At 48.3% G+C, this 26,200-nt stretch overlaps 1 protein-coding gene across 7 annotated transcripts in view; it reads left to right on the top strand.

Annotated features, from left to right (window-relative positions):
* LOC147084956 (Fc receptor-like protein 2) overlaps positions 1-26,200 on the top strand; it is a 177,492-nt gene that overhangs the window by 47,852 nt on the left and 103,440 nt on the right. For 5 of the 7 annotated variants that reach the window (XM_085979657.1, XM_085979656.1, XM_085979653.1 and 2 more), the window contains exons 2-3: positions 6,009-6,173; positions 16,331-16,459. In XM_085979657.1, coding sequence (XP_085835783.1) covers positions 16,429-16,459 — 31 coding nt within the window. In that variant the 5' untranslated portion in view covers positions 6,009-6,173; positions 16,331-16,428. The other 2 variants (XM_085979652.1, XM_085979651.1) reach the window with 2 other exon arrangements.

Genomic DNA, 26,200 nt, shown 5'->3' with positions numbered 1-26,200 from the left:
ACAATTTCAGACTATAAGTCCTCATCTTGGACTTAAATGGCCTACCCCTTATCCTGAGACTATGCCCCCTAGTTCTAGACTCTCCAGCCAGGAAAACAGCCTCTAAGCATCTACCCTGTCAATCACCTTCAGAATCTTCTATGTTTCAATGAGATCACCTCTCATTCTTCTAAACTCCGGAGAGTATCGGCCCATTCTACACAATCTCCCATCATAGGACAGCCCTCTCATCCCAGGAATCAATCTAGTGAACCTTCGTTGCACCACCTCCAAGGCAAGTATATCCTTCCTTAGATAAGGAGATCAAAACTGTGCACAGTACTCCAGGTGTGGTCTCACCAAGGCCCTGTACAATTCTAGCAAGACTTCCTTACTCCTATACTCCAACCCCCTTGCAATAAAGGCCGACACACAATTTGCCTACCTTATTGCTCGCTGTACCTGCATGCTCGCTTTCTGTGTTTCTTGCACAAATCTCTCTGAACACCAACATTTGAAATTTTCACACCATTTAAAAAAATTCTGTTTTTCTGTTCTTCCTACCAAAGTGAGTAACTTCATATTTCCCTACATTATACTCCATCTGCCACCTCACTGCCCACTCACTCAGTCTATCTATATCCCTTTGCAGACTCTGTGTTCTCCTCACAGCTCACTGTCTCACCTAGCTCTATATCAGAGCCTGGATTACATGTACCGTCAGATGACAGTGATGCCTTGCAGCCTGTTCAGTATAACTGCACATCATTTTCTGGCAAATAAAATCCTTGAATTGGAAGGATTCATACTGCAGTGTGTACACCCTGTAAACTTGCCGCTTAATTCTCGAGTAATACATAGAAGGTACAAGATGGAAAAAAGACCATTGGGCCAAATAAGTCCAATTGATATTTACCATCCACGGGAGCAAATAGCTCTAATCGCGGGTCGCCAGCCAGTTCCCATATCCATCTACCCCTTTCTCTTCATGCACCTATCCAATCTAATGTTAACTTGGTTTTTGCCTCAACCACTAGGCGGAAGGCTTTGATGTTCATGGGATTTTATGAAAAATTCAATTCAATTCAATTTTTATTTGTCATATATGCAGCAGACGTGTGTACTGCACAATGAAATGTTGATTTTTACGAGTCCTCCCAACATGGAATAAATATGGCATAGCAATGATAAAAATACTAATAGAATTACAGTAATAATAAACAACAGTAATAAATAATAATAAATTATTCGTTCATGAGTCTTATGGCCTGGGGGTAGAAGCTGTTTCGAAACCTGCTGGTACGAGACCGTATGCTTCAGTATCTCTTACCGGACGGGAGCAGGGTGAAGAGTTTGTGGCTGGGGTGGCTCGCGTCTTTAATGATGCTCAGGGCCTTCCCCTGGCACCTCTCGGGGTAGATATCCTGCACAGCAGGTAGTTTAATTCCTCTAGTATGTTGTGCAGCTTTCACCACCATCTGTAGAGCCTTGCGGTCTGTGGCGGTGCAGTTGCCATACCAGGTAGTGATGCAGCCGGACAGGAAACTCTCGATGGTGCACCGGTAGAAGTTGGTGACAATCTGGGGGGGCCATTCCAAATTTCTTCAGTCTCCTGAGGAAGAACAGGCATTGGCATGCCTTCTTGGTTACGGCGTCGATGTGATGGGACCACGTTAAGTCCTCCGTAATGAATACACCCAGGAATTTGAAGCTGCTGACCCTCTCCAACTCAGCCCCTTCGATGTAGATTGGGGTGTGTCCCTCCCCCTGCCGCTTCCTGTAGTCCACGATCATCTCCTTTGTTTTGCTGATGTTGAGGGAGAGGTTGTTGTACTTGCAACATTCTGCTAGGGCTCGTACCTCTTCCCTTTAGCCTGGCTCGTCGCCATCTATGATCAGACCTACAACGACGATAAATATTAGCAACATAAAGGTTGGCTTCTTCTCACTGTTTGGTATGATTGATGGTGGCGGCCCCTCGCTCTCCTGTCACAAGGGTTATCTTTTATTGCATGTTTGTCCCCGGTTAATTCATACCCATTTGCATTCTGTCACCCCCTGAGACTGTGTGATGTGTGATTCTACCTTTTCAACTGGTAGTGTTTGATGTACGAAAACTTCAGTACTAGGCACTTGGTCTAAGCGTTAAACAAAGCTTTAATCAACTGTTTTAAAAACATGGAGGTCTAGTTATGTCCTTCACTAGTTCCTGTTAAGTATGTCCTGTGCAAGCTGGGCCTGTGCCCGAGTATTTATACTCTCCCTGGACAGCGCCACCCGCAGGCCGCTCAGTTGATTCATGTCAGTGTTGCTTGTAAATTTTAATTAATAAAAGAAATGTTGACTTAAAACTGACTCTTGTGGCTCTTTGCTTGAATGACTTCTGTAAAACCTGGGGGTGGGGTGAATTTCCCAATGGGGATGTGATGGAGGCGGGGCTGCTGCTTGTCGGGTTTTAGTCCCGCCTCCATCGACGTCCAGCCAACCCACGCTATTTCCCCTTGATTGACCTTGTTAAGCCCGCCCAGCGGGCTTAGCAGGCCAATTAAGGGGAAGCCATTTACTGGTGACGTCAGCGAGTGCTGTTTCATCTGTCAAGAGCTTTTGACAGCTGAATTGTCATCGTTTGAACGCTCTGTGAAGCTGTCAAACACTAAAAATCTGTCTTCTGACTTAAGTCATAGAAACATAGAAGATAGGAGCAGGAGTAGGCCATTCGGCCCCTCGATCCTGTTCCGCCATTCAATGAGATCATGGCTGATCATCCAAATTCAGTACCCTGTCCCTGCCTTCTCCTCATATCCCATGAACCCTTTAGCCTTAAGAAATATATCTAACTCCTTCTTGAATATATTTAATGAATTGGCCTCTACTGCCTTCTGTGGTAGAGAATTCCACAGGTTCACCACTCTCTGGGTGAAGAAATTCCTCCTCATCTCAGTCCTAAATACCCCTTATCTTTAAACTGTGACCCCTGGTTCTGGACTCCCCGACCATCAGGAACATCCTTCCTGCATCCAGTCTGTCTAGTCCTGTTAGAATTTTATGTTTCAATGAGATCCCCTCTCATTCTTCTAAACTCCAGTGAGTGTAAGCCCAATCGACCCAATCTCTCTTCATACGTCATTCCTGCCATCCCAGGTATCAGTCTGGTGAATCTTCGCTGCACTCCCTCCATGGCAAGAACATCCTTCCTCAGATAAGGCGACCAAAGCTGCACACAATACTCAAGGTGTGGTCTCACCAAGGCCCTGTACAACTGCAGCAAGACATCCTTGTTCCTGTACTCGAACCCTCTCACTACAAAGGCCAACATACCATTTGCCTTCTTAACCGCCTGCTGCACCTGCAGGCTTACCTTCAGTGACTGGTGCAGAAGGACACCCAGGTCTCGTCGCACTTCCCCTTCTCCCAATCTATTCCTGTTCAGATAATAATCTGTCTTCCTCTTTTTGCCACCAAAGTGGATAACCTCGCATTTTACCACATTATACTGCATCTACCATGCATCGGCCCAATCACCCAACCTGTCCAAATCGTACTGGAGTATGCCCGTGAAATTCTTAGGCCGGATAAAACCCGGCGTGAGGCCAGCTTTTAGCAAGCATAAGAGTTTAAAAAAATAAAATGTTATCACTCATTTATACATTAAAAACCCTGTCAAATAAAGTAAGTTTATTTTTAGCCCTGTTAAAACATATAATGGGGGAGAAATTCGGTATCGCCCCATTTTGGGGCACTAATTATCGCCTCCAACTGCAACCTTGGCCTCTATCGCCCTGGAGGTGATTTGAGCGCTAAATCAGGCGCTACACACCTGTCTTAAGGCGCTAACATCGAGGAGCGAGGCGCTTCCTTAGAGCGCTGGTGAAGCTCAGGTGATGTCAGTTAGCAATGGGACACAGACAGACTGGCTTCGGCCAGTTCTTAAAGGGGAGTGTCCATGTTGCTGGCAAGCCACAGCCTGCTCATTGTACCGCATGTACAGCAGGCACCTCAAAGCACTGGTGAGGTACCACCAACGCTGCCTTCGCAAGATCCTGCAAATCCATTGGCAGGATAGGCGCACCAACGTCGGTGTTCTCGCTCAGGCCAACATCCCCAGCATCGAAGCTTTGACCACGCTCGATCAGCTCCGATGGACGGGTCACATCGTCCGCATGCCCGATACGAGACTCCCAAAACAAGCGCTCTACTCGGAGCTCCGGCACGGCAAGAGAGCCCCAGGTGGGCAGAGGAAACGCTTCAACGACACCCTCAAAGCCTCCTTGAAAAAGTGGAACATCCCCACCGACACCTGGGAATCGCTGGCCCAAGACCGCACAAAGTGAAGGAGAAGCATCCGGGAAGGCGCCGAACACCTCGAGTCTCTTTGCCAGGAGCAAGCGGAAGCCAAGCTCAAACAGCGCAAGGAGCGCACGTCAACCGAAGTACTCCACCCGCCCACCCCTTCAACCACCGTCTGCCCCACCTGTGACAGAGACTGTAGGTCCCGCATTGAACTCATCAGTCACCTGAGAACTCATTGTTAACGTGGAAGCAAGTCATCCTCGGTTCCCGAGGGACTGCCTAAGAAGAAGAATCTCATTGCAGCCTTGAATCTCGGCCTGGAGAGACCTCTAAAGCAATTATGGCGGAACCACTAATGGATTGGCCCAGGGAAAGAGCTCAGTGCTTCAGCGAGCGGACCTTGGTGGCTCTGGTTGGCGCTGTGGAGCGGCCACGGGCAGTGCTCTGCCCATAGAGTGGCAGGAGGCCATTGTCCCGTGAATACAGAAGAGTCTGGAGAGAGGTGGCTCAGCATGTCTCCTCCAGGAGCCTGGTGCCGAGGACCCACACCCAATGGCATAGGAAGTTCAACCACCTCACTCGGGTGGTCAGGGTGAGTGTCTGCTTTTCAATACCTCTACATCCCTCCATCTCAACTTCACTCTGTGCCCAGAGAGTTTGAAAACACAAATGCACAACACTCATCCAAGACCTGTGGCCATCTCTTAAAACACACACACATTCCACACTTTGCATACATTAAAGGCTATTCAACTATGGGAGGCACAGCAAGCAAGCACATGGCTGCATACATTAAGGGCTATTGAACTACAGGAGGCACTTCAGGCAAGCACATTGCTGCATACATTAAGGGCTATTCAACTACGGGAGGCACTTCAAGCAAGCACATGGCTGCATACATTAAGGGCTATTCAACTATGGGAGGCACATCAAGCAAGCACATGGCTGCATACATTAAAGGCTATTGAAATACGGGAGGCACTTCAAGCAAGAACATGGCTGCATACATTAAGGGCTATTCAACTATGGGAGGCACATCAAGCAAGAACATGGCTGCATACATTAAGGGCTATTGAACTACAGGAGGCACTTCAGGCAAGCACATTGCTGCATACATTAAGGGCTATTCAACTACGGGAGGCACTTCAAGCAAGCACATGGCTGCATACATTAAAGGCTATTGAAATACGGGAGGCACATCAGGCAAGCACATGGCTGCATATATTTAGGGCTATTCAACTACGGGGGGGCACATCAGGCAAGCACACGGCTGCATACATTAAGGGCTATTCACCTACAGGAGGCACCTCAGGCAAGCACATGGCTGCATACATTAAGGGCTATTCAACTACGGGAGGCATATGAGGCAAGGACATGGTTACATACATTAAGGGCTATTCAACTACGGGAGGCACATCAGGCAAGCACATGGCTGCACACATTAAGGGCTATTCAACTAGGAGAGGCACATCAGGCAAGCACATGGCTGCAACAATTAAGGGCTATTCCACTGCGGGAGGCATATCAGGTAAGCACATGGCTGCATACATTAAGGGCTATTTAACTACAGGAGGCACATCTGGCAAGCACAAGGCTTCTTACATTAAGGGCTATTCAACTATGGGAGGCACATCAGGCAAGCACATGGCTGCATACATTAAGGGCTATTCAACTACAGGAGGCACATCTGGCAAGTACATGGCTGCATCTTTACTCAGACGCCATCCTTTTTCTTGCAGGCCAAGCTCTCTCTCAACAGGCGGGAGCAGCAATGCACAGGAGGAGGACTGGCTGACCTACACACCCTCACTGATTTGGAGGCAAGCGTGCACAGGATCATTGTCAGCCAGGTCATAGGTGCCGTGGCCGCTGGAGAGGTCGACCCCCCCTTGGGGACAGCAATGGTATGTTCATCGGCTTTTTCTCCTCCCTCATTCCACTTTACCCTCACAACACCAGCCTTTTACACTTTCAACCTATCTTACTAACTGTCTCCAGTCCTTGCTCCCTTACTGCCCCCCTGGCCTGATGCGAAACATAGAAACATAGAAGATAGGGGCAGGAGTAGGCCATTCGGCCCCTCGAGCCTGCTCCGCCATTCAATGAGATCATGGCTGATCATCCAAATTCAGTACCCTGTCCCTGCTTTCTCCCCATATCCCTTGATCCCTTTAGCCTTAAGAAATATATCCAACTCCTGCTTGAATATATTTAATGAATTTGCCTCAACTGCCTTCTGTGGTAGAGAATTCCACAGGTTCACCACTCTCTGGGTGAAGAAATTCCTCCTCATCTCTGTCCTAAATGGCTTACCCCTTATCTTTAAACTGTGACCCCTGGTTCTGGACTCCCCGACCATCAGGAACATCCTTCCTGCATCTAGTCTGTCCAGTCCTGTTAGAATTTTATGTTTCAATTTGATCCCCTCTCATCCTTCTAAACTCCAGCGAGTATAAGCCCAATCGACCCAATCTCTCTTCATACGTCATTCCTGCCATCCCAGGTATCAGTCTGGTGAATCTTCGCTGAACTCCTTCCATGGCAAGAACATCCTTCCTCAGATAAGGCGACCAAAACTGCACACAATACTCAAGGTGTGGTCTCACCAAGGCCCTGTACAACTGCAGCAAGACATCCTTGCTCCTGTACTCGAACCCTCTCACTACAAAGGCCAACATACCATTTGCCTTCTTAACCGCCTGCTGCACCTGCAGGCTTACCTTCAGTGACTGGTGCAGAAGGACACCCAGGTCTCGTCGCACTTCCCCTTCTCCCAATCTATTCCTGTTCAGATAATAAGCTGTCTTCCTCTTTTTGCCACCAAAGTGGATAACCTCGCATTATCCACATTATACTGCATCTACCATGCATCGGCCCAATCACCCAACCTGTCCAAATCGTACTGGAGTATGCCCGTGAAATTCTTAGGCCGGTTAAAACCCGGCGTGAGGCCAGCTTTTAGCAAGCATAAGAGTTTTAAAAAATAAAATGTTATCACTCATTTATACATTAAAAACCATGTCAACTAAAGTAAGTTTATTTTTAGCCCTGTTAAAACATATAATGGGGGAGAAATTCGGTATCGCCCCATTTTGGGGCACTAATTATCGCCTCCAACTGCAACCTTGGCCTCTATCGCCTTGGAGGTGATTTGAGCGCTAAATCAGGCACTACACACCTGTCTTAAGGCGCTAACGTCGAGGAGCGAGGCGCTACCTCCGAGCGCTGGCGAAGCTCGGGTGATGTCAGTTAGCAATGGGACACAGTGATACGCTTATCAATTACTTCATAAAAGGTGATGAGTCGAAGAAGAGATGATGAGTCGAAAGAAGAGATGAATAAGGCTTTTATTAGCTAAGAAGAGACCATGCTTCTTCGTGAGTGACTGAACAAGTCTGAACGAAACCCACACAGTGGTGGGTGGAGTCAGCTGAGGCATGCCTCCATACACAGCGCCACCCAGAGGTGGCAATATACAATACAGTGGTTTACCACATTCACCCCTTGTTTAATGTGAAGTCCGGCGGGGTGAAGGGTACTACAAGTTAAGTCTATCAGGAGGCCTTGTCTGACGTCCTGATCGTCGTGGTGGCGGCGGTGGTGTTGCAGCATCCGACGTCGGGTCTGGTGTCTGGGTGGTTGGCGAAGATTCCTGGGGCTTTGGCATGCCGTCTGCAGGGGTTGGGTTGGGAGGGGTGGTGGGGGATAACAGTGGTAAGGGGGATAACGGTGGTAAGGGGGATAACGGTGGTAATTCAGGGGTACCCGAGGGTGTGAGATCTCGTATGGAGACCGTGTCCTCCCGCCCGTCTGGGTATGTCACCCAGGCATACTGGGGGTTGGCGTGTAGGAGGTGCACCCGCTCGACCAGGGGGTCCGTTTTATGCGTCCTCACGTGCCTCCGCAGTAGGACGGGCCCAGGAGAAGTCAACCATGCCGGTAGCGAGGTTCCCGATGTAGACTTCCGGGGGAAAACAAACATTTTCTCATGAGGGGTCGCATTAGTGGCAGTACAAAGCAGTGACCGAATGGAGTGAAGCGCTGCAGGGAGGACCTCCTGCCAGCGGGAGGTCGGAAGGCCCTTAGATTTTAGTGCTAAGAGGACTGCCTTCCAAACCGTCGCGTTCTCCCTTTCCACCTGGCCGTTCCCCCGGGGGTTGTAACTGGTGGTCCTGCTCGTGGCGATACCTCTTGTTAGCAGGTACTGCCGAAGTTCGTCGCTCATGAACGATGAGCCCCTGTCGCTATGTATATAGCTGGGGAACCCGAACAGAGCGAAGATGTCATTCAGACACTTGATGACCGTGGTACTGGTCATGTCTGGGCAAGGGATGGCAAAGGGGAAACGGGAGTACTCATCAACTATGTTGAGGAAGTACACATTGCGGTCAGCGGAGGGGAGGGGCCCTTTAAAATCGACGCTCAGGCGTTCGAAGGGGCGGGTGGCCTTGATCAGGCTTGCTCTGTCCGGCCTATAGAAGTGCGGTTTGCACTCGGCGCAGATTTGGCAGCTCTTGGTCATGGTCCTGACCTCCTCGATGGAGTAGGGCAGGTTACGGGATTTGATAAAATGGAAAAACCTGGTGACCCCCGGGTGGCAGAGGTCATTGTGGAGGGACTGCAGCCTATCACTCTGCGCGTTGGCGCATGTACCACGTGATAGGGCATCTGGGGGCTCATTGAGTTTCCCTGGCCGATACAAGATATCATAATTGTAGGTGGAGAGTTCGATTCTCCACCTCAAGATCTTGTCGTTCTTGATTTTACCCCTCTGCTTATTATTAAACATAAAAGCTACTGAACGCTGGTCAGTGAGCAGGGTAAATCGTTTCCCGGCCAGGTAATGCCTCCAGTGACGCACCGCTTCTACAATAGCCTGGGCCTCCTTTTCGACGGAGGAGTGTCTCGTCTCGGGGCCCTGGAGGGTCCTTGAGAAAAAGGCCACGGGTCTGCCCGCCTGGTTAAGGGTCGCGGCTAGGGCGAAGTCGGAGGCATCGCTCTCCACTTGGAAGGGGATGGACTCATCCACCGCGTGCATTGCGGCCTTCGCGATATCGTTCTTGATAAGAGTGAAGGCTGCACACGCCTCTGGTGTCAGGGGGAAGGAGGTGGCTTTGATGAGGGGCCTGGCTTTGTCTGCATAGAGGGGCACCCACTGGGCGTAGTAGGAGAAAAACCCCAGGCATCTCTTCAGTGCTTTTTGGCAGTGGGGAAGGGGTAGCTCCATTAGGGGGCGCATTCTGTCGGGGTCGGGCCCGATGACTCCGTTCTCCACCACGCAGCCGAGGATGGCCAGGCGCTTGGTGTGAAACATACATTTTTCCTTATTGTACGTTAGGTTCAGCCGTTGGGCCGTACGGAGGAAATTTGCTAGATTAACGTCGTGGTCCTGCTGGTCGTGGCCGCAGATGGTGACGTTATCCAAATAGGGGAAGGTTGCCCGCAGCGCGTTCTGGTCAACCATTCGGTCCATCTCCCTTTGGAAGACCGAAACCCCGTTGGTGACGCCGAAGGGGACCCTAAGGAAGTGGTAGAGGCGGCCGTTTGCCTCGAAGGCAGTATACTGGCGGTCCTCATGGCGGATGGGCAGCTGGTGGTACGCTGACTTAAGGTCGATGGTGGAGAATACTTTGTATTGCGCAATCTGATTGACCATATCAGATATGCGAGGGAGGGGGTACGCGTCCAGCTGGGTGTACCGGTTTATGGTTTGGCTGTAGTCGATTACCATGCGGCGTTTTGCAGTGGTTTTAACGACTACAACCTGGGCTCGCCAGGGGCTAGTGCTACCTTCGATAATGCCCTCCTTCAAGAGCCGCTCCACCTCAGAGCTGATAAAAGCTCTGTCCCCGGCACTGTACCGCCTGCTTTTGGTAGCGATGGGTTTACAGTCGCGGGTGAGGTTAGTGAACAGGGGAGGGGGGGGGACTTTTAATGTGGAAAGGCTGCAGGTGGTTTGCAGCGGGCGATTTAAAAGTTGTTGGTTGCAGACTGTGAGTGGGGGGAGGGGTCCACCGTATGCTAGTGTGACACTCTTAAGGTGGCACTGAAAATCCAACCCTAGCAGGACGGCAGCGCAAAGACGGGGCAGGACTAGCAGTTTAAATTTTTGATATTCAGTGCCCCCTACTGACAGGGTCACCACACAGTAGCCGCTGATGTCCACTGACTGGGACTTGGACGCCATAGAAATGCGATGGTGCGTTGGCAGAATCGTGAGGGAGTGGCTACGTACCGTGTCGGGGTGGACGAAACTCTCTGTGCTCCCGCTGTCGATCAGGCAACTGGTGGCGCGGCCGTTTACCGCGATATCCATCATGGAGCTGGATAGATGGTGAGGGTGGCCTTGATCCAGCGTCACGGAGGCCAGTATGTGGCTTAGTGAGTCACTATAGTCATCCGCCGAGACGGTGGTCGGTTCCGGTGACGAAATGGCGGTTGAGTGCGTTGGATACGATGGCGGCGGATGCCATGCGGCCGGGGGTACAGAAAATGGCGGATAAGATGGCTGCTCCCACGGCCCGCACGCTGCGCTGCTGGCTGGCTTCCCCTTGCAGGCGTTAGCGTAATGGCCTTTCTTCCCGCAGCCCGAGCAGGTAGCTGTCTTAGCTGGGCAGTGCGCTCTGGGATGTTTTAACTGGCCACAGAAATAGCATTTTTGGGCCTGGTTACTGGGCATCGAAGCAGTTCTTACCGGAGGCTGCTGTCTCGGTTGGGTCGCTGCAGCGGTTGGTGCCGGGGGCGGCGGTCCCGTGTCCCACGGTTTCGATTGCCATGTCTCGGCGCCGTTACGGGGGTATGCCTCGAGGTTTCGGTGGGCCTCCTCTAACGAGAGCGCAAGGGCAATGGCCGTCTTCAGGTCGGGTTCCTTGCTTTCTAGCAGTCTCTGCCGGGTGTGGTCTGACTGGAGGCCCCTGACGAAGGCATCACAGGCGAGTCCCTGCGCGTGCTCCACAGCCGTTACCGCTTTACAATCGCAGTCTCTGCAGAGTGCCAGTAGCGCCCGTGCAAATGCCCCTACCGATTCTCCCGGTTGCTGCCTGCGGGATCCCAAGAGGTGTCGGGCGTAAATTGTGTTCACTGGGCGCGTATATTGCCCTTTTAGTAGCTCGAGGGCCGCCACGTACGTATTAGAGTCCCGGATTAGCATATATACTTGATGGCTCACCTGGGCGGTCAAAATTTTCAGTTTGTGATCCTCCTCTGTAACCTGTGAGATTGCGAGGAAGGATTCAAAGCAGCTCAGCCAGTGTTCAAACTTGGCTGATGCACCCACATCTTGAGGGTCGAGGTCCAGGCGTGGTGGTCTGAGGGCTCTCAGCAATGTCTGCTGTATCCGTTGCTGTTGTTGCTCCTCAGGTGTCACCATTTAACTTCTTAGCTAATAAAATTGATACGCTTATCAATTACTTCATAAAAGGTGATGAGTCGAAGAAGAGATGATGAGTCGAAAGAAGAGATGAATAAGGCTTTTATTAGCTAAGAAGAGACCATGCTTCTTCGTGAGTGACTGAACAAGTCTGAACGAAACCCACACAGTGGTGGGTGGAGTCAGCTGAGGCATGCCTCCATACACAGCGCCACCCATAGGTGGCAATATACAATACAGTGGTTTACCACACACAGACAGACTGGCTTCGGCCAGTTCTTAAAGGGGAGTGTCCATGTTGCTGGCAAGCCACAGCCTGCTCATTGTACCGCATGTTCAGCAGGCACCTCAAAGCACTGGTGAGGTACCACCAATGCTGCTCCGAAAGATCCTGCAAATCCATTGGCAGGATAGGCGCACCAACGTCAGTGTTCTCGCTCAGGCCAACACCCCCAGCATCGAAGCTTTGACCACGCTCGATCAGTTCCACTGGATGGGTCACATCGTCCGCATGCCCGATACGAGACTCTCAAAACAAACGCTCTACTCGGAGCTATGGCACGGCAAGATAGCCCCAGGTGGGCAGAGGAAACGCTTCAAGGACACCCTCAAAGCTTCCTTGAAAAAGTGTAACATCCCCACCGACAACCTGGGAATCGCTGGCCCAAGACCAGAGCACAAAGTGGAGGAGAAGCATCCAGGAAGGCGCCAAACACCTCGAGTCTCTTCACCGGGAGCAAGCGGAAGCCAAGCGCAGGCAGCGCAAGGAGCGCACATCAACCCAAGCACCCCACCCACCCGCCCCTTCAACCACCGTCTGCCCCACCTGTGACAGAGACTGTAGGTCCCGCATTGAACTCATCAGTCACCTGCGAACTCATTGTTAATGTGGAAGCAAGTCATCCTCGGTTCCCGAGGGACTGCCTAAGAAGAAGAATCTCATTGCAGCCTTGAATCTCGGCCTGGAGAGACCTCTAAAGCAATTATGGCGGAACCACTAATGGATTGGCCCAGGGAAAGAGCTCAGTGCTTCAACTAGCAGGCCTTGGTGGCTCTGGTTGGCGCTGTGGAGCGGCAATGGGCAGTGCTCTACCCACAGAGTGGCAGGAGGCCATTGTCCCGTGAATACAGAAGAGTCTGGAGGGAGGTGGCTCAGCATGTCTCCTCCAGGAGCCTGGTGCCGAGGACCCAGACCCAATGGCATAGGAAGTTCAGCCACCTCACTTGGGTGGTCAAGGTGAGTGTCTGCTTTTCAATACCTCTACATCCCTCCATCTCAACTTCACTCTGTGCCCAGCGGGTTTGAAAACACAAATGCACAACACTCATCCAAGACCTGTGGCCATCTCTTAAAACACACACACATTCCACACCTTGCATACATTAAAGGCTATTCAACAATGGGAGGCACTTCAGGCAAGCACATGGCTGCATACATTTAGGGCTATTCAACTATGGGAGGCACTTCAGGCAAGCACATTGCTGCATACATTAAGGGCTATTCAACTACGGGAGGCACTTCAGGCAAGCACATGGCTGCATACATTAAGGGCTATTCTACTACAGGGGGGCACATCAGGCAAGCACATGGCTGCATACATTAAAGGCTATTGAAATACGGGAGGCACTTCAAGCAAGAACATGGCTGCATACATTAAGGGCTATTCAACTATGGGAGGCACATCAAGCAAGAACATGGCTGCATACATTAAGGGCTATTGAACTACAGGAGGCACTTCAGGCAAGCACATTGCTGCATACATTAAGGGCTATTCAACTATGGGAGGCACTTCAAGCAAGCACATGGCTGCATACATTAAAGGCTATTGAAATACGGGAGGCACATCAGGCAAGCACATGGCTGCATATATTTAGGGCTATTCAACTACGGGGGGGCACATCAGGCAAGCACACGGCTGCATACATTAAGGGCTATTCACCTACAGGAGGCACCTCAGGCAAGCACATGGCTGCATACATTAAGGGCTATTCAACTACGGGAGGCATATGAGGCAAGGACATGGTTACATACATTAAGGGCTATTCAACTACGGGAGGCACATCAGGCAAGCACATGGCTGCACACATTAAGGGCTATTCAACTAGGAGAGGCACATCAGGCAAGCACATGGCTGCAACAATTAAGGGCTATTCCACTGCGGGAGGCATATCAGGTAAGCACATGGCTGCATACATTAAGGGCTATTTAACTACAGGAGGCACATCTGGCAAGCACAAGGCTTCTTACATTAAGGGCTATTCAACTACAGGAGGCACATCTGGCAAGTACATGGCTGCATCTTTACTCAGACGCCATCCTTTTTCTTGCAGGCCAAGCTCTCACTCAACCCCACTAGTCACTGCCTGCCACTCGGAAAAAGACCCGTTTATTCCAATTCACAGCAAGGCCGAATTTGTTGTAAAAACCTAATTGGTTCAGTGATGTCCTCAAAGGAAGTGAAACTGAAACTCCCACTCAGCCCGGCCATCATGTGATTCCAGTCCCACGCTAGGTTGTTGACTCTTAGCGCTCTAGAGTGACTAGGGATGTACGTTTACCAGTACTGTGCCATATCCCATAAAACAAAGTTTAAAAACCAACCATGCTCGGTGTCTGTTTGAAATGAACAACATTCTTAAGGGGATGGGGAGATTGTCCAATGAGGAGAGATTGAGTAGACTAGGCCTACATTCTCTAGAGTTTAGAAGAATGAGAGGTGATCTCAGTGAAACATATAAAATTCTTACAGGGCTTGACAGGGTAGATGCAGGGAGGATGTTTCCCCCTGGCTGGGGAGTCTAGAACCAGGGGTCACAGTCTCAGAATAAGGGGGTCGGCCATTTAGGACTGAGATGAGGAGAAATTTCCTCACTCAGAGGGAGGTGAATATTTGGAATTCTCTGCCCCAGAGGGCTGTGGAGGCTCAGTCGTTGAGTATATTCAAGGCTGAGATCGATAGATTTTTGGATGTTAAGGGAATCAAGGGATATGGGAAGAGTGTGAACATAGAAACATAGAAGATAGGAGCAGGAGTAGGCCATTCGGCCCCTCGAGCCTGCTCCGCCATTCAATGAAATCCTGGCTGATCATCCAAATTCAGTACCCTGTCCCTGCCTTCCCCCCATATCTATTGATCCCTTTAGCCTTAAGAAATATATCTAACTCCTTCTTGAATATATTTAATGAATTGGCCTCCACTGCCTTCTGTGGTAGAGAATTCCACAGGTTCTCCACTCTCTGGGTGAAGAAATTCCTCCTCATCTCTGTCCTAAATGGCTTTCCCTTTATCGTTAGACTGTGACCCCTGGTTCTGGACTCCCCCGCCATCAGGAACATCCTTCCTGCATCTAGTCTGTCCAGTCCTATTAAAATTTTATAAGTTTCAATGAGATCCCCTCTCATTCTTCTAAACTCCAGCGAGTATAAGCCCAATCGACCCAATCTCTCCTCATACATCATTTCTGCCATCCCAGGTATCAGTCTGGTGAATCTTCGCTGCACTCCCTCCATGGCAAGAACATCCTTCCTCAGATAAGGCGACCAAAACTGCACACAATACTCAAGGTGTGGTCTGACCAAGGCCATGTAGAACTGCAGCAAGACATCCTTGTTCCTGTACTCGAATCCTCTCACTACGAAGACCAATATACCATTTGCTTTCTTAACCACCTGCTGCACCTGGCGTTGAGGTAGAAGATCAGCCATGATCTCATTGAATGGCGGAGCAGACTCGAGGGGCCGAATCGTTTTTGTTTTGGAACTGTGAGAAAGGAAATCCTCTTTTTTTGAAAAACGTGTGGTTTGAAGCCAGTTCTTATCAGAAAGGAACACGGTTTCCCGCTGGGCTTTGAGATTTCCTGATGCATCAAGATCTCTACGCGACGTCAACAAGGTAATGGCATGTCTCAAATTAATGAAGTATATCCAAGATAACTTTGTTTCAGAGCTATGTATATTTCAAGTGCACAAAATAAAGTAATACAAGTAAAACAAAGATCTCCACGTCACCATTGAACTTTCTGAAGGTTGATTTTTTTTTCACTTAAGAGTTGAACACTTGCCGACTCAAGTTCAGGAACTTTTCTTGTTTCGCCGACCAACTCCGTTTCAGTCACACTTCTCCAACTGAAAATTACAACTTGCAATTGTCTCGGCCTGTGATTTCTCAACTAACTGTCCATGTATGAAACCATTTCCTTACAGGGTTTGTGTTAACACTATACGAGTCTGTTTTCTGACTGGTGTCTGGGAACTGAAACTCTCTTTCTTTGCGGTCGAAAGCTGCTAGGCCCAGATACATACTGAGGACAGCCTCCTCTCAGCTAACGATCACAGTCCATCTGTTCAGAGACCAGTCATTCTCCGGAGTTACAGCAGCAAGCTTGTGTAACAGTAGGTAAGTGGCAATGTGTTGGCCCCTGTGCTGGTTTTAAAGAGACGGTGAAAGAGTCCTGTCCCGTCTTTACTGGGACGGCTGCGAAGCCGACTTGCAAAGCTCATGGGTGCTGTGCCGTTGTCTATCCCTGGGGATTATACTTGACTCCAAGAATGTATGCTGGTAGACCCGCTCCGGTGCCATCTTCTCTGACTTCATAGTCTGTCGCTGATCTGGCATCTGTGTGTGTGTTACTAGGTGAGCGTGTTCCTCTAGAGCACTAGGTGCTGTTGAATATCTCTCATATCTCTTTCAGACACATTGCTCTTCCGTGCCTCTAGAACCGAGCAGAGGACGTCAGCTTTCAGCGGCTTTGAGTTGGTGACGGGATTTCTGTTACAGAGAGGGAGCAAGATGTATCATCTGTGGGCTTTTGTGCTACTCTGTAAGTATCTCGATTTATTGTGACATTTACTGTAAGTCATAATTGTGTCTCTTTGAGGCTTATTTCGCCTCACATCAAGCGTAGAATGTGACAAGACCAGCCTGGTTTCCTTACGAAAGTGCTCAGTGGACCGTAATGGTTTAGAAATCAGCGAGACAGTAACTTGCAGCTGGCTGAAACAGCCCAGGGCGCAGTGGGCAAGTTATGAAGGCAGTAAGAGTGTCCATACCGAACAGAATCGGTAAGGGTTTGGGAAAATGCCTTGATTCACCATTGCTCTAATCGGTGAGATTTGAAAGCAAAGTTGGTGTGATGGAGCGCCACATGTATACCGAGGGAAATGGGATTTGTGTGTGTTGTGTCTGCGGATGTGTGAAAGTGTGTGAGTGTGTGAGAGAGAGAGTGAGTGCATTTGTCTGTGTGTGAGTGTGGGTGTGTGTGTATGTGGGTGAGCGAGTGTGTGTGTGTGACTGAGTGTGTGTGTGAGTGTGGGTGTGTGGTTGTGTGAGTGTGTGAGTGTGGGTGTGTGTGTGTGTGAGAGTGTGTGTGTGTGTGTGTGGGTGTGTGGTTGTGTGAGTGTGTGTGTGAGTGTGTGTGAGTGTGAGTGTGAGTGTGGGTGTGTCAGTGTGTATAGGTGTGTGAGTGTCGGTGTGTATGTGGCTGTGTGAGTGTGACTGTGAGTGTGGGGGTGAACATAACATAAGAAATAGGAGCAGGAGAGGCCAATCGGCCCCTCGAGCCTGCTCCGCCATTCAATGAGATCATGGCTGGCCCAATCTTGGCCTCAACACCACTTTCCCGCTCTCTCCCCATACCCCTCGACTTCCTTGTAGTTCAAATGTCTGTCAATCTCGGCCTTGAATATATTCACTGACTCCGCCTCCACAGCTCTCCGGGGTAGAGAATTCCAAAGATTCTCGACCCTCTGAGTGAAGAAATTCCTCCTCATCTCCATCTTAAATGGGTGACACCTTATTCCGAGACCGTGCCCCCTAGTTCCAGATTCCCCCACTCGGGGAAACATCCTCTCAGTATGTACCCTGTCAATCCCCTCAGAATCTTACATGTTTCAATAAGATCCCCTCTCATTCTTCTAAACTCCAATGAGCATAGACCCAACCTGCTCAACCTTTCCTCATACGTCAACAATTCCATCCCAGGAATCAACCTCGTGAACCTTCCCTGAACTGCCTCCAATGCAAGTATATCCTTCCTTAAATATGGAGACCAAAACTGTACGCAGTACTCCAGGTGCGGTTTCACCAGCGCCCTGGAAAGTTGCATCAAAACCCCGCTACTTTTATAGTCCATCCCCACTGCAATAAATGCCAAATTTCCATTTGCCTTCTTAATTACTTGCTGTACCTGCATGCTAACTTTTTGTGTTTCATGTACGAGGATTCCCAGATCCCTTTGTACCGCAGCATCCTGTAGTCTCGCTCCATTTTTGCTTCTTCATTCTTCCTTCCAAAGTGGATAACCTCATATTATCCTACTCCATTTGCCAAATTTTTGCCCACTCACTTAAACTATCTATATAGAGTCACAGAGTCATACAGCACAGAAAGAGGCCCTTTGGCCAATCATGTCTGCGCCGACCATCAAGCCCTGTCTATTCTAATCCCATTTTCCAGCACTTGGTCCGTAGCCTTGTATGCTATGGCGTTTCAAGTGCTCATCTAAATGCTTCTTGAATGTTGTGAGGGTTCCTGCCTCTACCACCCTTTCAGGCAGTGAGTTCCAGATTCCAACCACCCTCTGGGTGAAAAGGTTTTTCCTTAAATTTCCTCGAAACCTCCTGCCCCTTACCTTGAAACTATGCCCCCTGGTTATTGACCCCTCTACTAAGGGGAAAGGTTCCTTTCTATCTACCCTATCTATGCCCCTCATAATTTTGTACACCTCAATCAGGTCCCCCCTCAGCCTTCTATACTCTAAGGAAAACAACCCGAGCCTGTCCAGTCTCTCCTCATAGCTGAAGCGCTCCAGCCCAGGTAACATCCTGGTGAATCTCCTCTGCACCCTCTCCAATGCAATCACATCCTTCCTATAGTGTGGTGACCAGAACTGCACACCGTATTCCAGCTATGGCCTAACTAGCGTTTTGTACAGCTCCATCATATCCTCCCTGCTCTTATATTCTATGCCTCGGCTAATGAAGGCAAGTATCCCATATGACTTTCTTTATCCCTTTGAAGACCCTTTGTGTCCTCCTCACAACTTGCTAACCCACCTATCTTTGTATCATCAGCAAATTTGGCTACAGTACACTCGGTCCCTTCATTCAAGTCATTAATATAGATTGTAAATAGTTGAGGCCCCAGCACTGATCCCTTTGGCACCCCACTAGTTAATGATTGCCAACCAGAAAATGACCCATTTATCCCGACTCTCTGTTTTCTGTTAGTTAGCCAACCCACTATCCATGCTAATACATTACCCCCAACCCAATGAGTTCTTATCTTGTGCAGTAACCTTTTATGTGGCATCTTATCGAATGCCTTCTGGAAATCCAAATACACTACATCTACTGGTTCCCCTTTATCCACACTGTTAGTTACATCCTCAAAGAAGTGTAGTAAATTTGTCAAGCACGATTTCCCTTTCATAAAACCATATTGACTCTCTTTGATTGTATTATGATTTACTAAATGTCCTGCTATTACCCCTTTAATAATGGATTCCAGTATTTTTCCAGTGACAGATGTTAGGCTAACTGGCCTATAGTTTCCTGCTTTCTGTCTTCATCCTTTCTTGAATAGTGGCGTTACATTTGTGGATTTCGAATCCGCTGGGACCTCTCCAGAATCCAGGGAATTTTGGTACATTGCAACTAATGCATCCACTATCTCTGCAGCCACTTCTTTTAAGACCCTAAGATGCAGGCCATCAGGTCCAGGGGACTTGTCGGCCTTTAGTCCCATTAGTTTGCCTAGCACTTTTTCTCTAGTGATAGAGATTGTTTTAAGTTCCTCCCTCCCTATAGCCCCTTGATTATCTATTATTATTGGGATGTTTTTAGTGTCTTCTACCGTGAAGACCGATCCAAAATAATTGTTTAGAGTCTTTGCCATTTCTCTATTTCCCATTATTAATTCCCCAGTCCCATCCTCTAAGGGACCAACGTCTACTTTAGCTATTCTCTTCCTTCTTATGTACCTGAAGAAGCTCTTACTGTCCGTTTTTATATTATTTGCTTGTTTACTCTCATACTCTATCTTCTCCCTCTTTATAATTTTTTTAGTCATCCTTTGCTGGCTTCTCAAAATTTCCCAATCCTCTGGCCTACCACTAATCTTCGCAACATTGTAAGCCTTTTCTTTCAATTTCATACCAGCCTTAACTTCCTTAGCTAGCCACGGATGATGCATCTTTCTCGTAGAGTCTTTCCTTCTCACTGGAATACATCTTGGCTGAGATTTATGAAATATCTCCTTAAACGTCTGTCACTGCTCATCTACCGTCTTACCCTTTAATCTACTTTCTCAGTCCACTTTAGCCAACTCTGTGCTCATAACCTTGCAATTGCCTTTATTTAAGTTTAGGACGCTAGTTTCAGACCCAACTTTCTCACCCTCAAATTGAATTTGAAATTCTATCATGGTATGATCACTCTTTCCAAGGGGATCCTTTACTATGAGATCATGAATTAATCCAGTCTCATTACATATTACCAGACCTAAAATAGCCTTCTCGCTGGTTGGTTCCTCAAGAAACCATCCCGAATACACTCAATGAACTCATCCTCAAGGCTACCCTTGCCAATTTGATTTGTACAACCTATATGATGATTCAAATCGGCCATGATTATTGCAGTACCTTTCTTACAAGCCCCCATTATTTCTTGAATGATACACTGTCCTACAGCATAGCTACTGTTAGGGGGCCTATATACTACTCCCACCAGTGACGTCTTACCCTTACTATTTTGTATCTCCATGCAAGGTCTATTATAAAGGATGTAATATCATTACACTTTAGAAAATATCAACGGGATTAGACAAAGTCAACATGGATTCATGAAAGGGCAATCGTGTTTGACAAACCTACTGGAGATTTTTGAGGGTGTAACTGGTAGAATAGTGAACCAGTGGATGTGGTGTATTTGGATTTTCAGAAGGTCTTTGATAAAGTCCCACATAAGAGGTTAGTGTGCGAAATTAAAGCACATGGGATTGGAGGTAATATACTGGCATGGATTCAAAATTGGCTAACAGACAGGAAACAGAGAGTAAGAATAAATGAGTCTTTTTCAGGGTGGCAGACGGTGACTAGTGGGGTACCGCAGGGATCAATGCTTGGGCCCCAGCTATTCACAATATATATCAATGATTTGGATGAGGGAACCAAATGTAATATTTTCAAGTTTGTTGATGACACGAAACTAGGTGGGATTGTGAGTTGCGAGGAGGATGCAAAGAGGCTTCAAGGCGATTTAGACAAGTTGAGCAAGTGGGCAAATACATGGCAGATGCAGTATAACGTGGATAAATGTGAAGTTATCCACTTCGGTAGGAAAAACAGAAAGGTAGAATATTAATTAAATAGTGCTCGATTGGGAAATGTTGATGTACAAAGGGACCTGGGTGTCCTTGTACACCAGTCACTGAAAGCAAACATGCAGGTGCAGCAAGCAGTTAGGAAGGCAAATGGTATGCTGGCCTTCATTGAAAGAGGATTTGAGTACAGGAGCAAGGATATCTTACTACAGTTATACAGGGCCTTGATAAGACCACCCCTAGAGTACTTTGTGCAGTTTTGGTCTCCTTACCTCAGAAAGGATATACTTGCCATAGAGGGAGTGCAGCGAAGGTTCATCAGACTGGTTCCTGGGATGGCAGGAGTGTCGTATGAGGAGAGATTGGGGCGACTAGGCCTGTATTCACTAGAGTTTAGAATAATGAGAGGGGTTCTCATTGAAACACCTAAAATTCTGACAGGGTTAGCCAGACTGGATGCAGGGAGGATGTTTCCCCTGGCTGGGGGGTCTAGAACGAGGGGTCACAGTCTCAGGATACAGGGTAGGACATTTAGGACTGAGATGAGGAGAAATTTCTTCACTCAGCAGGTGCTGAGCCTGTGGAATTCTCTACCACAGAAGGCTGTGGAGGCCAAGTCACTGAATATATTTAAGAAGGAGACAGATCGATTTCTAGTCACAAAAGTCATCAAGGGGTATGGGGAGAGAGCGGGAATATGGTATTGAGAAACAGGATCAGCCATGATCATGCTGAATGGTGGCGCAGGCTCAAAGGACCAAATGGCCAACTCCTGCTCCTATTTTTCTATGTTTAAGTTTCTAAACTAATTTTAAAGGTTTTTTTTATGATTACATCATTTAAAAATAATCAATATTTATTTAAAACCTTACGCTTGTCAAAAAGGCCATACACCAGCTTTTCCCAGGCATAAGGGTTTCGCAGGCAGGGGTCACAGTCTAAGGATAAGGGGTAAGCCATTTAGGACTGAGATGAGGAGGAATTTCTTCACCCAGAGAGTGGTGAACCTGTGGAATTCTCTACCACAGAAGGCAGTTGAGGCCAATTCATTAAATATATTCAAGAAGGAGTTGGATATATTTCTTGAGGCTAAAGGGATCAAGGGATATGGGGAGAAAGCAGGGACAGGGTACTGAATTTAGATGATCAGCCATGATCTCATTGAATGGCAGAGCAGGCTCGAGGGGCCGGATGGCCTACTCCTGCTCCTATCTTCTATGTTTCTATGTAACATGGACCACAAATTCTGGCTTTTACCCTCCCGCTTGCATAATGTTCAGCAACCGTTCAGTGACGTTATTTGTCCTGGTGCCAGGGAGGTAACACACCATGTGAGACTCACATCCGCGGGTGCAGAAACATCTGTCTATCCACCTGACTATCGAGTCCCCTATGACCACTGCATTTCTACACTTCGCTCTGCCCCCCCCCCACTTTGTAGTCATTTGCCACACGGTGTCGTGGATGTGCTCTAGACGGCACTACCCTGTAGGTTTCACCACTCTCACTGAAAAGTGAAAGCCGGTTCGAGACTGCCACACTCCTGGAAGATTCATGCGCTGACTGGTTCTTCCTACCCTGCTGGGTGGACACGCATTTCTAATGTTCCTGATGTCTCTTTGGGTTCGGGGTGACCAGCTCATGGTGGTAGAGAAAAAGCGGGGAATTATAGACTGGTAAGCCTGACATCGGTAGTGTGGACAATGCTAGAGTCCATTATAAAAGATGTAATAGCAGAGCACTTGGAAAGCAGTGACAGGATCGGACAAAGTCAACATGGATTTACAAAAGGTAAATCATGCTTGACTAATCTACTGGAATTTTTTGAGGATGTAACTTGTAAAATAGATAAGGGAGAACCAGTGGATGTATTCAAGAAGGAGTTGGATATATTTCTTGAGGCTAAAGGGATCAAGGGATATGGGGAGAAAGCAGGGACAGGGTACTGAATTTAGATGATCAGCCATGATCTCATTGAATGGCAGAGCAGGCTCGAGGGGCCGGATGGCCTACTCCTGCTCCTATCTTCTATGTTTCTATGTAACATGGACCACAAATTCTGGCTTTTACCCTCCCGCTTGCATAATGTTCAGCAACCGTTCAGTGACGTTATTTGTCCTGGTGCCAGGGAGGTAACACACCATGTGAGACTCACATCCGCGGGTGCAGAAACATCTGTCTATCCACCTGACTATCGAGTCCCCTATGACCACTGCATTTCTACACTTCGCTCTGCCCCCCCCCCACTTTGTAGTCATTTGCCACACGGTGTCGTGGATGTGCTCTAGACGGCACTACCCTGTAGGTTTCACCACTCTCAGGGTTCGGGGTGACCAGCTCATGGTGGTAGAGAAAAAGCGGGGAATTATAGACTGGTAAGCCTGACATCGGTAGTGTGGACAATGCTAGAGTCCATTATAAAAGATGTAATAGCAGAGCACTTGGAAAGCAGTGACAGGATCGGACAAAGTCAACATGGATTTACAAAAGGTAAACCATGCTTGACTAATCTACTGGAATTTTTTGAGGATGTAACTTGTAAAATAGATAAGGGAGAACCAGTGGATGTATTCAAGAAGGAGTTGGATATATTTCTTGAGGCTAAAGGGATCAAGGGATATGGGGAGAAAGCAGGGACAGGGTACTGAATTTAGATGATCAGCCATGATCTCATTGAATGGCAGAGCAGGCTCGAGGGGCCGGATGGCCTACTCCTGCTCCTATCTTCTATGTTTCTATGTAACATGGACCACAAATTCTGGCTTTTACCCTCCCGCTTGCATAATGTTCAGCAACCGTTCAGTGACGTTATTTGTCCTGGTGCCAGGGAGGTAACACACCATGTGAGACTCACATCCGCGGGTGCAGAAACATCTGTCTATCCACCTGACTATCGAGTCCCCTATGACCACTGCATTTCTACACTTCGCTCTGCCCCCCCCCCCACTTTGTAGTCATTTGCCACACGGTGTCGTGGATGTGCTCTAGACGGCACTACCCTGTAGGTTTCACCACTCTCACTGAAAAGTGAAAGCCGGTTCGAGACTGCCACACTCCTGGAAGATTCATGCGCTGACTGGTTCTTCCTACCCTGCTGGGTGGACACGCATTTCTAATGTTCCTGATGTCTCTTTGGGTTCGGGGTGACCAGCTCATGGTGGTAGAGAAAAAGCGGGGAATTATAGACTGGTAAGCCTGACATCGGTAGTGTGGACAATGCTAGAGTCCATTATAAAAGATGTAATAGCAGAGCACTTGGAAAGCAGTGACAGGATCGGACAAAGTCAACATGGATTTACAAAAGGTAAACCATGCTTGACTAATCTACTGGAATTTTTTGAGGATGTAACTTGTAAAATAGATAAGGGAGAACCAGTGGATGTGGTGTATTTGGACTTTCAGAAGGCTTTCGATAAGGTCCCACATAAGAGATTAGCATGCAAAATTAAGGCACATGGGATTGGGGGCAAGGTATTGACTTGGATAGAGAACTGGTTGGCGGACAGAAAGCAAAGAGTTGGAATAAATGGGTCGTTTTCCGAGTGGCAGGCAGTGACTAGTGGGGTACCGCAAGGAGCGGTCCTAGTACCCCAGCTGTTCACAATATATATTAATGATCTGGACGAGGGAATTGGATGTAATATCTCCAAATTTGCAGACGACACAAAGCTGGGCGGGAGGGTAAGCTGCGAGGAGGATGTCGGGAAACTCCAGTATGATTTGGACAGGTTGGGTGATTGGGCAGAAACATGGCAAATGCACTATAATGTGGATAAATGTGAGGTTATCCACTTTGGTGCAAAAACAGGAAGGCAGATTATTATTTGAATGGCAATAGATTGGGAGAAGGGGAAGTGCAAAGAGACCTGGGTGTCCTTGTGCACCAGTCGCTGAAGGTAAGCATGCAGGTGCAGCAGGCGGTTAAGAAGGCAAATGGTATGTTGGCCTTCGTAGCAAGAGGGTTCGAGTACAGGAACAAGGATGTCTTGCTACAGTTGTACAGGGCCTTGGTGAGACCGCACCTTGAGTATTGTGTGCAGTTTTGGTCACCTTACCTGAGGAAGGACGTTCTTGCCATGGAGGGAGTGCAGTGAAGATTCACCAGGCTGACACCTGGGATGGCAGGAATGACGTATGAGGAGAGATTGTGTCGATTGCGCTTATACTCACTGGAGTTTAGAAGATTGAGAGGGGATCTCATCGGAACCTATAAAATTCTGTCAGGTCTGGACAGACTAGATGCAGGAAGGATGTTTCTGATGGCCGGGGAGTCCAGAACCAGGGGTCACAGTCTAAGGATATGGGGTAACCCATTTAGGACTGAAATGAGGAGGAATTTCTTCACCCAGAGAGTGGTGAACCTGTGGAATTCTCTGCCACAGAGGGCGGTGGAGGCTAGTCCATTAAATATATTCAAGAAAGAGTTGGATATATTTCTTGAGGCTAAAGGGATCAAGGGATATGGAGAAAAGGCAGGGACGGTGTACTGAGTTTGGATGATCAGCCATGATCGCATTGAATGGCGGAGCAGGCTCGAAGGGCCGAACGGCCTACTCCTGCTCCTATCTTCTATGTTTCTATTTTTCTATGTTTAGGGTTTGGGTTAGGCTTAGCTCCACGACATTCTCAACCTCCTGTTTGCCCCGCAGTGCCTGATGCCACTTCCACATGGTCGGAAACTCAATGGGCTCGATTTTGTCAATGGGGACGTGATGGAGGCGGGACTCCTACTTGTTATGTTTATTAATAACTAGTCATTTTTATTAAGGACAGCTAGCTTTTGCTAGACACTTTATTGAGCACATGTGGACTAGGTACAGTATCTGTAGAGGCCTCCATCTTGACTGCTGCCTTGTGGGTAGCCTAGTGCATCCTGGGTAGCCCACTCTTATATACATGCAGCACCACCTAGTGTACCATTCCAGAATGACAGGTTACTGATCATTACACCACTTTTTGGGTTGTAGTCCCGCCTCCATCGAGTTGTGGCCCACCCATGCTACTTTCCCCTGATTGACCTTATTAAGCCCGCCCAGCGGGCTCAGCAGGCCGATTAAGGGACACCTGGTTACTGGTGACGTCAGTGATTGACATTTCATCTGTCAAGAGCTTTTGACAGATGAAAAATCAGCCTTTGACAGCTCTGTGAAGCTGCCAAACACTGACAATCTGTCTTCTAACTTGAGTCCTTCTACTCAGACTCAGTTAGATATCTCGCCAGACCAGAAAGCAGAGGCTGCAG

The sequence above is a fragment of the Somniosus microcephalus genome, unplaced genomic scaffold, assembly GCF_052327205.1.
Source record: "Somniosus microcephalus isolate GS21.2 unplaced genomic scaffold, FLI_Smic_1.0 unresolved_chr9, whole genome shotgun sequence".
NCBI classification, from domain to species: domain Eukaryota; kingdom Metazoa; phylum Chordata; class Chondrichthyes; order Squaliformes; family Somniosidae; genus Somniosus; species Somniosus microcephalus.
Note: the sequence above shows the minus strand (reverse complement) of the source record. Positions and strands in the feature narration are given on the sequence as shown.